The sequence below is a fragment of the Cydia amplana genome, chromosome 19 (genome assembly GCF_948474715.1).
Source record: "Cydia amplana chromosome 19, ilCydAmpl1.1, whole genome shotgun sequence".
Taxonomy (NCBI): Eukaryota; Metazoa; Arthropoda; class Insecta; order Lepidoptera; family Tortricidae; genus Cydia; species Cydia amplana.
This window is the reverse complement of record NC_086087.1, coordinates 1,353,613-1,367,270: the sequence shown is the minus strand read 5'-3', so window position 1 is coordinate 1,367,270 and position 13,658 is coordinate 1,353,613. Positions and strand designations below refer to the sequence as shown.

The following is a 13,658-nucleotide window of genomic DNA, read 5'->3' as shown; positions in this document are numbered from 1 at the left end:
CTAAAACCTTCTCCAGAATGTAAGAAACACTTTTCTGAAAACTGCATCAAAATCAGTTCAGCCAAACGCGAGATAATCGCGAACAAATATACATACATACTTACATACATACATACATACATACATACATACATACATACATACATACGGGTCAAACTGAGAACCTCCTTTTTTTTTGAAGGCGGTTAAAAACCAGTTTTAATATGACAAACTACAAAAAAACATAAGAAAACTAAGGGATTCAGATCGTAGGTTATTAGCGTGGCGGAGCCCCTTAAGTAACATAAATTTCAAGGACATTGGGTGTTGACTAGGGCTTGCAATTCGAATATTCGAATTTGTCGAATATTCGTCCTGTTTTGATATTCGAATATTCGGCCGCTCAGGTTTCGAATATTCGAATATTTTTTATTACTATAAAAAAATCTATGTCATCCACTGTAGTTACAGTTTCTGTGTGTTTTACGGGTATTTACAGTGAATGAGGAACGGTAGGTACCCAAATACGAAGGAAATAATATTTTTACTGTATTCCTCTCGATAGACTTCGTGAATACAGTGAAACCTAACTAAATTTAAAAGAATACGATACCAAAAAGTATATGTTATTTTTACGGTGCGTAAGTTTTAAGTTAAAGGGTCATTCTGTTTATTCAGTACAAGCGTATACGTTAAGCGAATTTTTGAAGTCTAAACCTTGCCACTTATCGCAATTCTTAAATTTAATCATACCAAACCTGCCCAACTTGGTAATCTAACCATGCACCTTTAGCTGACGAATAATCCACCCAGTACTCAACTAACTTTTTCCCTTAAATATTCCAATATTATATAATTAGCCGACCATTAGGAATAATAACTTGCTAAAACAAATAAAGTCAATAAAGATTCAAAATACAATGAAATTAAAGGCCTTTTTACAGGCCTCTGAGTGATTACAAGTTAAGTTAAATCGGAAAATAATTACCTACTAAAAAAATATCTTACATACCTAGGTGTTTGGATGGTTAAAGTTATATTATTTCACGCAACGACGCTTTTATAATAAGTTTTATCTAGAAATATTAAATACGTCTAATTTTGGCGTTTTACTTGTTTTTATAAATGTGGGCATCTTATAAATAGTAGGATGATAAAATCTAGTCAATTAAGTGGATTTCTGCCAAATATCCTTAGTTTTAGCAATATGTGAAAAAAGCTTTTGAATAAAACGATAATAAACCGATTTCTCGTTCCTTTTCTTATTTTTTATAATATTCGAATAATTATTCGAATATTCGAATACGTCGTCAGAAAAAGTCGAATATTCGAATCAGGGATGTTGCGAACATCCGCATCCGCATCCGCAACCGCGGAACATCCGCATTATTTTCAACATCCGCATCCGCATAAAATCGATGCGGAGCTTATGCGGATGCGGATGTTGAACAAGTCGGTACAGGAACGTCTTAGCGGCGGCGTAAGCGCTAGGTAATTTCGTCATTACCTATAACGAAATCGTCTAGATCCAGAAAAGTCGGCGAAGTTACTGTTTATTAAATATAACACACCTATATTCTTGCTCAAATACTAAACGTTTGGTTTTTTAATAAAAACCGGCCAAGTGCGAGTCGGACTCGCGCACGGAGGGTTCCGCACCATCAACAAAAAATAGAGCAAAAAAAAAGAAAAAAAAAAACAAGCAAAAAAACGGTCACCCATCCAAGTATTGACCCCGCCCGACGTTGCTTAACTTTGGTCAAAAATCACGTTTGTTGTATGGGAGCCCCACTTAAATCTTTATTTTAATCTGTTTTTAGCTTTTTTAGTATTTGTTGTTATAGCGGCAACAGACATACATCATCTGTGAAAATTTCAACTGTCTAGCTATCACGGTTCGTGAGATACAGCCTGGTGACAGACGGACGGACGGACAGCGGAGTCTTAGTAATAGGGTCCCGTTTTTACCCTTTGGGTACGGAACCCTAAAAAAATACTAAAAATGTAATATTTGACGTTTTCTAAGTACCTAATCTTGACATCCGCATCCGCATCCGCATCCGCGGATGTGAGCCTTTAAAAATCCGCATCCGCATCCGCATCCGCGGATGTCAAAAAATCTGCATCCGCAACATCCCTGATTCGAATATCTGAAAGTTTCGAATATTTGCAAGCCCTAGTGTTGACAGCCCCTTAATATGAGTTTAAAAGCGGGTTTGTGACATTTTTTCAACGATTTTAACAAGTCTTCAAAAGTTTCGGTTTCGGTTTCGGTTTCGGCCGAAACTAGAGCCAAAGCCGAACATTCGGTTTCGGTTTCGGTTTCGGCAAAAAAACATGTTTCGGTCGGACACTAATAAATACCAAAGCTGTTTGAATGCTTGTTTCATTTAATTGTTTTACATTTTTAGGTGGCAAATAAAAGTGATTAGCTACACATGTTAGTGATAAAGTTTTATCACTAAAAATAACTTGCTTAACAATGCTACAAGTATTTTAAGATCGTAAAATGAATAACGGGCTGTAAATGTACGTATTATGTATGGTACCTATTAGTAGCGTTCATGTTCATACACTGCAAGATAGGTGAGTACCCTCAAGTCTTAAATATACAGAGAAAAAAAAAGATGAGTAGTCCTGTCCTGGTCATAGATTTTGTTGATTTCCAATTGATAATGACTAACGACAGGTCCTACTACCCACAATGGTGTATAGCCCTGATTCTTTGTTCTATCTAATTAAATCTATTGTTCTTCAAGTATTCATGATAGCTATAAATTACGATTCATGATAGGTACATCTAATACCTTTAAACGAGCAATTCTTGTTTATTTATTTATTTATATATATATTTCGGTGATCTCGGAAACGGCTCTAACGATTTCGATGAAATTTGCTATATGGGGGTTTTTGGGGGCGAAAAATCGATCTAGCTAGGTCTTAAAACGCGCATTTTCGAGTTTATGTTTTCCGAGCGAAGCTCGGTCACCCAGATATTATTTAATTAACTGATGGTGTAAGTTTGTACACCTAACAAAAGATAATGAAAGAAACTTATTACTGTCACTGGCACTGCTCTTAATTCTAAATGTGAGTTTTCTCACTACCAATCATTTTATGAGGAAGATATACAATAACATTTTTTGTTATGAAACATTAGGTAATGTTTTCTTTCTATTGAAATATATAATACTAAAACTTGGTTTTTGGTAAATACCTATCTTTGGCTCAAATATTTCGGTACTAAATGTACAAACTTAAATTAGTGTATCTTAAAACTTGTTGTATTTTGGATTGGATCCAAATTGACAATCTTGTGCAAGATTATTTTTATAAGAATAATTACAAAATACAACAACTTTAAAGTAGGGTCATTGATTGAATAATAGTCTGAGGTCACAATATGAAATGTCACTTTAATTAACTTTATTTACTTAATCTCTACTATTAGTAATTTAAAGGTATTGACCGTGGGGCCCTACACTCAGGTAGACAGACGTAACATTTACAAACCAAACGACTTATTCTAGTCACTGTAATGAGGAAAACAGTTATGATTAGGTAATTACAAAATTGGTATCATGGAATGGAAAGCTAAATCTATCGTCCCTCAATGTAGGTAGATAGCTCAATCTCTTCGGGTAGCTCGGTAATGTTGACATCAAAGCGGTCTTGGACTTCATTCAGGATCTTAGCGTCACCTTCGTCAGATACCATGGTGATGGCCAGGCCTTTGGTACCGAATCGTCCGGCACGTGCCACACGATGCAGGTAGGTGTCGGAATCTTCAGGCATGTCATAATTGAAGACGATGTTGACTCGTTCAATATCCATACCACGTCCAAACAGATTTGTAGCTACAAGGATTCTCTTCTGGAAGTCCTTGAATTGTTGGTAGCGGGACAGACGCTCGTCCTGGGTCATGTTGCGATGGATTCCAATAGCAGGGAAGTTCTGGTCGGTCAGCAATTGAGCTAGAGCTATGCAGCGCTGCACAGACTTCACAAATATCACTACTTGGTTAAATTCCAATACATCCAGCAGCTCAAACAGTTTCTTGTTCTTCTCATTCTCCTTTAGCTTAACGTAATGCTGCTGGAGACCATGCAATGTCAGCTTAGCTTCGTCATCCACATACACCTCCATAGGGTCTTGCATGAACTTCTTGCACACTGGCCTGATTTCCTTGCTCAGTGTAGCGGAGAACATCATCACTTGCTTCCCGTGGGGCGTATTTCTGAAGATCTCCTGGACGTCTCTTCTCATGTCGAGCGACTCCAACATTTTGTCACATTCGTCCAAGATGAAGTGTTTCAAATGCTTCAGGTTGAGCTTCTTGCTGTTGACTAGCGCCAGGATTCTGCCCGGCGTGCCGACGACGATGTGCGGGCAGGCGGTCTTCAGCACCTCCTCGTCCTTCTGGATCGGCATCCCACCGAAGAATACAGAAACTCGCACGCCAGCCATGTATTTCGAGAAACGCTCGTACTCTTTGCTGATTTGGAACGCGAGCTCGCGAGTGTGGCACATAACAAGCACGTAAACATGGTTTTCCGACGGCTCGATCTGTTGAAGCGTCGCTAAGACAAACACAGCTGTCTTACCCATACCGGACTTGGCTTGGCAAAGGATATCCATACCGAGGACGGCCTGCGGAATACACTCATGCTGCACTTCTGACGGATGCTCGAAACCGCAGTCGACTATAGCTCGCAATATTTCGGGTTTTAACAGGAAATCTCTGAAGCCGGAGCTGTGGATAGATACGTAGGATCCCTTAACCTCTTTCTTTGGAGCCGCTTCTGTCGCTCCGTCGGCGGTTTGCTGCTCTGCCTGCTCCTCGTCTTCGTAGTCCAAAAGATCGTCATTATCAGCCATGATTTACTAGTTAGTTATATTACGGTAACTGTGTTTTTAAGTTTTTCACGCTAAATACACGTGAATTTTATTTTCAAATACACAATTTTGTGATTTCACAATAATGGCGTCGGCGGCGTCGTGAGAAGAGTGTTGCCATATAAAAAGATATTTCTACTATATTGCTTCTAATAAACCTTCCCATTCACGTATAGACATTTTAAATATTTTGTTTGCAAGGTGAGTTATTTTGTTAAATAACAATGAATTACTTATTCTATTAATAATTATTTGAAGTAAAACAATTATATTAATTTAATTTAGAGTTTGAACAAAATTGAACTGTGAATCACTGTGAATGTATAGTTTAGTCAGGGACAAACAGACAGAGAAAATCATACTGTCTTTGTCTTACGCTAGTACTAGTACCCAAAGGAAAGGGATGAGTATAGTTTTTCGTTCTTATTTACTGACAAATAGGGTTGGCCAGATATTTTGACTAAAAGACATCTGAAAGATTATATTTTATTTTATTGTGGCAACTTTAGCGGGGAAAATGTCATCTAGAGGGTGTCAGCAGTTAAACAATTACCCAGATTTTGGGGTAAAAAAAAGTATGATATTCATGAGCGTAATTATTTTATTTTCATAAAAACAAATGATCACAGTTTTACAAAAATACAAAACTTATTAAATAAAACTACAACATCAATGAAAACTATCGCATTCAACATGCCTACACAAAACTGTTTTTCATTCAGAATGTTTCAAGAACTATTTAAAACACTGCTATTTTCTACATCCATAATACTGAAATGCTAATTAAGACATTTCTAGCGCATATGTAACTATTGATTTATTTATTAAAATTAATAGCCAAGATTTTTCCTTATACAAAACAATATTTTTCAATTTCCAATTATTCCAAAGTAGGTAAATCTTGAATGAATTTGAATGTAACATTTAACTTACATTACTTTTGCATAATTGAATACAGCCAGCGGCTGCATTGAATCCTAAATTACTGTAATTGAATGTGATAAAGTGAATTGTAACCCTTAGGGCTAAACTACAATGAGAAGATCTTTCATAGTCGAGCAAACTTATTTTAACGTGCTACAGTGGCGCTGTCGTCGCAAAACCTCTAAAATTTGTATGGTGATTTGTTAGTTCCATTTTTTGCCACTGCAGCAGAAAAGTTTGTACGGTAAAGCCCCCTTTCAGCTTTGAGGGTGATTTGGGAACCTATTTCTGCGCCTGAATGCATCGCCGGCTGATTGTCCGGGTGTAAGGGGATTATTTGATTAGGTTTGCCGAGGGTTTTCCAGTAATCAGTTGTTTAATTGTGTTATATTTTCTATGCTCTTTCATTTTGGCTTTTAAGAAATGAACAAGAATTTGTAAATTACGTTATTAATTATTTAGGATTATTCGTGTTTCTCATATTAAGCTGTCTGATGGCAGGCTGCCTGCCAGGTAATTTAGCGTCATTTGTGTTCGGTTGAGTTGGCGGTAATGGCGGAAAATTGTCACGGGGGTCTTTCCTTTCACGTGTTTGTTTGAGTTATTCTACTATTTTCTGCATTTTGAAAGGTGTTACGAGTTTCGACTTTTCGAGGGGTATGTTACACTTGCGATCAAATAGGTCTGTGGGCTAGACCGTAGACCGCGGGTCGCTCGACTCAGATTACAAACAAGAGGTAGCCGTTATGTTTTTGATACTTTAATCATTTCACATTAACATTTATCGGTCTGTGGCTGCAGGGGCACGCACGCCGTCTGTCCGCTTAAATAAGCGTCGAGAAAGTGCTGTGTGGAGTCTGCGGTGATGGCGGCGCCGACGCGCATGGTGGCGGCGCGCCGCTTGGGGAAGTCCACGGCGGTGAGCAGCGGCACGGCGTCGTCCAGCCCGACGTGCTCGCGGAGCATGTCGGCGGCTTCGGTGCCGTCTATGCCTGGGGAAAGTAAACAAGTCTGAGCCGGATATGTCAGCAGCAATCAATCAATCAAATAATTTATTTGCCAGAATACAGTTTTTGATTAGTTGGTAATACAGTTTTTAGGGTTCCGTACCCAAAGGGTAAAAACGGGACCCTATTACTAAGACTCCGCTGTCCGTCCGTCCGTCCGTCCGTCCGTCTGTCACCAGGCTGTATCTCACGAACCGCTAGACAGTTGAAATTTTCACAGATGATGTATTTCTGTTGCCGCTATAACAACAAATACTAAAAACAGAATAAAATAAAGATTTAAGTGGGGCTCCCATACAACAAACGTGATTTTTGACCAAAGTTAAGCAACGTCGGGCGGGGTCAGTACTTGGATGGGTGACCGTTTTTTTGCTTGTTTTGCTCTATTTTTTGTTGATGGTGCGGAACCCTCCGTGCGCGAGTCCGACTCGCACTTGGCCGGTTTTTTTCTTTGTTCAGTGTATTCGGCCCACATACAGGCATGCAAATATTAAATTACATAAATACCTAACACATAATTCAGGACATTTTTAAATCAATATACCTAATCAAAATTCATTAGATAAGCATAAAATAGTATCAGAGTAATAAATAATAATAATAATTAACATTCAACAATACAAATTATAAACAATGCCAATGTAAAGCAAACTAAAGTATGGTATCCCTAGGAAACGAATAAAACGCAGCAAAATGTAAACCAGTTCCACAGATAAGATATAAATGACACGCGATTTTCGAACAATTTAAACGTAGTGTTGCTAACCCTTTTCAAATCTGCCGCCTTTTTCTACTGACAAGATTTGCTTGACCATGTGTAGTTGGCGTTAATACCTACTTTTAAGAGAGACCCCACACTACTAGTGTCTTTTGTGCGTCGGCGTCTATTCAGTGTAATGGAAAATGGCGTCACTGTGAAGTTGCGCCAACGTTGCGTAGAGCAGCAGCCATAGAGTTGACTAGATGCCGACGCTCAAAAGACGCTAGTGTGGGGGCTACTTACCTATGTAGAACATGACGTGTTTAAACGGCTTCTTCTTAATCTTGTGGGCGCGTGACGTGGGATAGTCGAAGTCCATGGTCTCGTCATCAGAGGAGGTCTGGTACGGGCAGAACCCCGGGAACTGGATGCTGCACTCCTCGTAGTAGGACTCCGCTGAGGGCGTGAGGACGGACTCGGCGAATTCGATCTCGGAGTCTTCATCGTCTGTGGATGAAAATGATCTTACTTTCAGAACTGGGAGCTCAACTGGCATATTTTAGACCTAACATTTACTACACTCCGATCGGCGTTTGTCGTCATCTTGCCTTGGCCCGGACAGGAATGAATCTACGATATCACATCTTACGCTCTAATTCTAGGCAACATGAATCGTTTAGGTATTATAATATAGTGTTGTATGCTTTTTATTATCTCGTTTTTCCAACTAACTTCTGAAATAATTGACTAACGTTAGATTGGGCCGTGTCCGGGCCGGAGCTTCCGGCGCTTCATTTTCTATGGAAAGTATCACGTGATCACCTGTCATCTGTCATAGAAAAGTAAGCGCTGGAAGCTCCGGCCCGGACAGCCCGGTCGGCCAGGTCTAACGTGAGTCATCCTTAAATAGGTACAGATTGTTCAGCTTAATGCTACCTATAAATAAGACGACTGCGGGATGTCGGGCCATCTTCAGCAGCGCCTGTTCGGTCAGCACGGATACCGGCCGCTGCGCCCAAGGGAAGTTCTGCAGACAAACAAACAAACAAACAATCTCATACATGATGTTTCAGCTGCTTGAATGCATGTTTCATTTAATATATCTCGAGACTCGCATAATTTATCATCCATAAAACTGGTCTGAAATGTTTATCATGGTTACGTTGACTCTATTTTGAAATATGGTGTAACACTATGGGGTAATTCCGTAAGAATTAACAGAGCAGTTTGTAGGTTAAAAGCAGAATATGATCATTATGATTTATGATGTATACCTACAGGTGTTTGGTGCGTTACGTGTAATGCGGGTATGTTGGCTTACATGGTTTGTCAAAGGCCTTGGTACCTTTCCGAAATAATTAATTCTGCTTTCCAATCCCAAAGTATCTAAAGTTAAATGCTGCCTCAGTCCGTCCATGATGACCAGGGCAGAGATCTCATTGTCTCCTAAAGCCAACAGCAACCGGGCACTTTAGGACTTACTTTACAAAAATAAACTTACCAATCCTAAAGGATCTCCAGCGAGATGCTGTCTTCCGTTCGCAGTCAGCACCTTCCCTGCCGGATCCGTGATGACGAGGGCAGGGATCCCAGCGACTCCCAGGGCCGCGGGGAGAGCCGCCCGGGCTTCAGCGGCGTCCCAGGGCACAGCCAGAGCACCCACTGAGGACACGGACTGGACTGTGCGGGTGAAGGACTGCTCGCTCCTGGAACAAATTAACGATTTCAATATAAGTAAAAAAAAACTACGTAATTCTTGGGATCACATTGAAGTATGTGTGGTAATGGAGTGTACGGTCTTTGTTTACTTAGAAATGCAAAGCGGACTTACCAGTAAGGTACTCGTATAGCGGGGATGCGGTGATAAATAATAACTCACAAGCGTATCTTCAAGCACTATAATGTTCCAAAGGCACACACAGGTACATAGCAACACAAATACGTGAGAAAGGCGTAAGCAAGTATGATAGAAAGCGAAGTAGGTGCTAGCGCAAAGCGACGTGCGTTCAGTGCGGGATCGAGATATGCACTGGCGGGGCGCGGGCGCATGAAGCGGCCGCGCAGCGACGGGCAGGACCGGTTGGCGCGGTGGTGACTCGCTGCTGTCGACACGGCCGGGAACTTGGATTTTGTAGTTGCAAATATTTACGTTTATTTATTGATAGTTATTTATGTATGTACCTATTATGAATTTAGTGTTATACTTATATACTTATGTAAATGTATTTATGTGATGAATATATTTATAATGTTTACTATATAAGTAGGTATATTTGTACTATGTATGTAATATTTATGTATACAAGTAAATAATATGTATTTATAAGTATATACATATGGGTGGCATTGCCACAACCTAACTGTGGATTGCTAATGTCAAATTTTGACAAGTAATGATTCCAAAGGTAGACTTGGTTCTCTATGACCTTCGGCACCATCTTGGAGTTTTTGACGTGCGAAAGGGTAATTTATAGCAAAGAGTAAAACTTTTTTTTTTCAGTACGTAAGTTTACATGAATTAATGACATCTTGTGAGCGATAGACCAACGAATGCGCTGTAGGCGATGCGGCGGCGAGTAGTGGAACTTACGTGACAATTTCCATCAATCAAAAAGGGACTACATTGCTGATGGTCGATAAAGGCTATTAATAATTGAATTGTAACAGCAAGAATGCCTTATTAACAAGCGATCTTTTTGTTGAACCCACACCTACACGTCAAATAATGCTTGCTCCACACATTCTCCTATAAACGCTCAAAATTGTAAAAAAATGAAACAATTTACTCATCACCTCTCTCAACTCAAGCTGCCTATTTCTAAACCACGTTAATAAACCACAAGTTGTACCTTAACACATTTCATAAACCACATATTCAGAAAAGTCCGTATTTTATTACTAAGTGGAACATGAATAGCTTGTATTACTTTTTTGGCATAAAAATAATCTAAATTAGTCAAAATATTTTGACTAAATATTGCGCTACTGCTACCTACTATATAGGTACCTACTACCTTAGTAACTTGGTAACTTTGTCAGTCACCAACTATTTTGATGCTACCTACAAAGAGCATCAAAATAGTTGGCGACTGACAGGTCAGGCTCCGGTCTTGGTAAGTAATATAGTCAAATACAGTAGGTCATAAGACCTAACATTACTACCAAGACCTAAAAGTACCTATTGTTTAATATGTATCTACTCAGAGATGATTTTTAATTAAAGGAGATTAAATACATATATGTTATTCAACTACAAATAAAAAAAATTGATCTATTTCAGTTTACACATTTTTTTTCGTTTAATTTTAATAAAACATTAAAGTTTTTAAGCATTCAACTTTATTTAATTTTCTTCACTTTATTATTTTCTGATATTTAGGTAGGTATGGTGTTTCAGGTTGGTAACAGGAAATAAGAAAACCACACCTCTCCAAAAACTCTGCTGGTGATTCACATCTGTAAGTTTAAATATGAAACATGATAAAAACACTTAAATTAAAAACTTAATGTCTGGGAGATCGAGTTTTGCTCTGGAAACATATAATAACCCAAAAATGCGCGTTTTCCCAGAGATAAAACCTAGCTAGATCGATTTTGCGCCCCCGTAAACCTCCATATAGCAAATTTCATCTAAATCCGTTTAGAGCCGTTCCCGAGATCCCCGAAATATATTATACATATAAATAAATAAATAAATATACAAGAATTGCTCGTTTAAAGGTATTAAAAACTTATAAATTAATTATTAGCCCTAAATCCTGGTAGTGAGTGTAGTGACCTACCAAGTGCGGTAGGGTGCCCTTCTGCAGGCTGGCTGCTTGCCCCGCTGGATAAGAATGCTGATCCGCATCATCAAAAGCATACAGATATAAAGCGCTTTGACAGCTCCTCATAGAGGCAACGCGCGCTAGGCCGCACGCCATAAATCTAAGCTAAAGTCTTAAATTCGAGATCATGAACATGAAATATTGTTCGCTATAATATTAAAATCATAGGTATTAGACCTATGATTTTACTATTATAGCGAAAAGTTAGCAGGAGACGGCCGTGCCGTGGCGTGGTCGTGATAGGTACAGCATACGTGGACCAGACAAGCAAACCCTGAATTATGTCCCTACCTATTTTACTATACCTTTGTTCACCATTATGTTCACCTATGTATATTTACTCTTCTTTCCAAGATAATCATCTTTTTCAAAATGTAACCCGTATAATCGGGCTGTATAATTGCCTCAATTTTTTTTACACAAAGTTGTATGTAATCTTAATTCGATAATTAATGATGTTTTACATATTTATCATATACTATTTTGCAAATTTTTCTTGGATATTACGTTGTTTATTTCGATTGACGTGTTTATTATTTTCGTTACTATGACAGCGTTTTTTTTTTTCTTTTTTGGCATTTACGTACTACAGTAGCCAGTGTCATGTCGATATAAAAACACTTTAAAAATGGAAAGGTTGAGTCCTCAATACAGTGACATTATAACTCAAACAAGAACCATCCAAAGGGGGGTGGGGGAAATTTCGTTATCTGCCTCTCTATCACTCTTGCATATACGAGCGAAATTTAATGGTGGCAGATAACGAAATTGGTTTCGCGGCAGGCCCTCTTTAAACAAACCGCCTTGATTCATCAATGTTATATTTATTAGGAACAAACGTTGACTGCCGACTGTCCTGTCTTCAGCAGCGGAGTTGAAACAGTCGCCGTGGTCGAAATCGGCCGGGAGAGTATATAGTAACGGCACCAGTCATGGGACATTTAAGAGGAAATTTGGAGTATTTGTGATATTTCCCTGATACATGTAAAAGTTCTACCGCTTAGCTTGTTAAAAGATGAATATCCTATCCTTCTTTCATGTTTCAGGCGTGTTGTATCAAAGATACTGCAGTTAGTTTCCACATAATTAATAAATTAAAAGTATGTTTTTTTTCTCCAGTCATGGACACCAAAGCTCCAGTAATGGAACCCCGGTAATGGACGTGGATCCAGTAATGGGCCCCCTATAATGGGCATACCCTATCAGTATAAGATATTGGAATAGGGAATAAGTTTTTGGCAAAAAACTAGTTATTAGTCATTTTTGTCACCCGATTGCATTGTCATCCGATTTGCATACGTATCCAAAATTTCAACTCAAATGCCATTTCCAAGATTTGAACCACACTAACTAATACAGGGTGGATTTTCTTTTTGGGTCAGTGAGGGCAGCTACCAGATTCCGTGCTGCTACGAGAAAACGGTCTTAGAAGACCTTCCCTCGATTTCAAATTAATGAAGATTGGCCTTTACAGATTTTGGAAAAAACATACAGGGTGCGAGGAAAAGGTAATTTTTGACAAACTTTTTTTTTGATGCCAATCGATCCTATTGAGGATCAAAAGCTTGTATGGACCTAAAAAAAAATTCCGGCTAGAAAAGCCACAAATCGAGGAAAACTTTTCCCATGCAATTTGTATGAAAATGAAAACTTATATTTTTCACATGCTATTTTTGTATGCCAATCGATTCCATTCCTATCCAGTATCAATAGTTTTTTTGGGGTCAAAATTAAATTTCACATTTTCTCCATAGTAAATGTACCTATGGAAAAAGTTTTTATTAATTTGTGGCTTTTTAGTACATTATCGTAAGTTGACCTCAAAGAAACTATTGATACTAGATAAGAATGGAATCAATTGGCATAGAAAAATAGCATGTGAAAAATAAAAGTTTTGATTTTCATACAAATTGTATGGGAAAAGTTTTCCTCGATTTGTGGCTTTTCTAGCCGGAATTTTTTTTTAGTTCCATACAAGCTTTTGATCCTCAATAGGAATGGGATCGATTGGCATCAAAAAAAAGATTGTCAAAAATTACCTTTTTCTCGCACCCTGTATGTTTTTTCCAAAATCTGTAAAAGCCAATCTTCATTAATTTGAAATTGAGGGAAGGTTTTCTAAGACCGTTTTCTCGTCGCAGCACGGGATCTGGTAGCTGCCCTCACTGACCCAAAAAGAAAATCCACCCTGTATACAAACTAACAGGGCAAGTTAAATAAAATTTTGTAAAAACGATATTAATTTATCCGAAGTCCGAGAAGACCTCCTGACATAGTTCGTACGAGTAACTACATTATACTTCTGTATTGTTTAAACATGAAATT

General features: G+C 38.5%; 2 protein-coding genes across 2 annotated transcripts in view; both read right to left on the bottom strand.

Moving 5' to 3' along the window:
- Positions 1-3,375: 3,375 nt before the first annotated feature.
- LOC134656798 (ATP-dependent RNA helicase WM6) lies at positions 3,376-5,003 on the bottom strand. Its single transcript, XM_063512321.1, has one exon. The coding sequence runs from the start codon at positions 4,855-4,857 to the stop codon at positions 3,580-3,582; it is 1,278 nt and encodes a 425-aa protein (XP_063368391.1). The 5' UTR covers positions 4,858-5,003; the 3' UTR covers positions 3,376-3,579.
- Positions 5,004-6,573: 1,570 nt separating this feature from the next.
- LOC134657236 (nucleoredoxin-like) overlaps positions 6,574-13,658 on the bottom strand; it is an 87,522-nt gene continuing 80,437 nt past the window's right edge. Inside the window, exons 4-7 of the mRNA XM_063512808.1 lie at positions 9,008-9,212; positions 8,443-8,533; positions 7,810-8,013; positions 6,574-6,791 (exon numbers count right to left, since the gene is read on the bottom strand). Of these exons, the coding sequence (XP_063368878.1) occupies positions 6,574-6,791; positions 7,810-8,013; positions 8,443-8,533; positions 9,008-9,212 (718 nt within the window). The remainder of the gene's footprint in view (positions 6,792-7,809; positions 8,014-8,442; positions 8,534-9,007; positions 9,213-13,658) is intronic.

What these genes read in the sequence shown, in the direction of transcription:
- LOC134656798 (XM_063512321.1), bottom strand. Translation starts at nt 4,857, where the DNA reads ATGGCTGATAATGACGATCTTTTGGACTACGAAGACGAGGAGCAGGCA.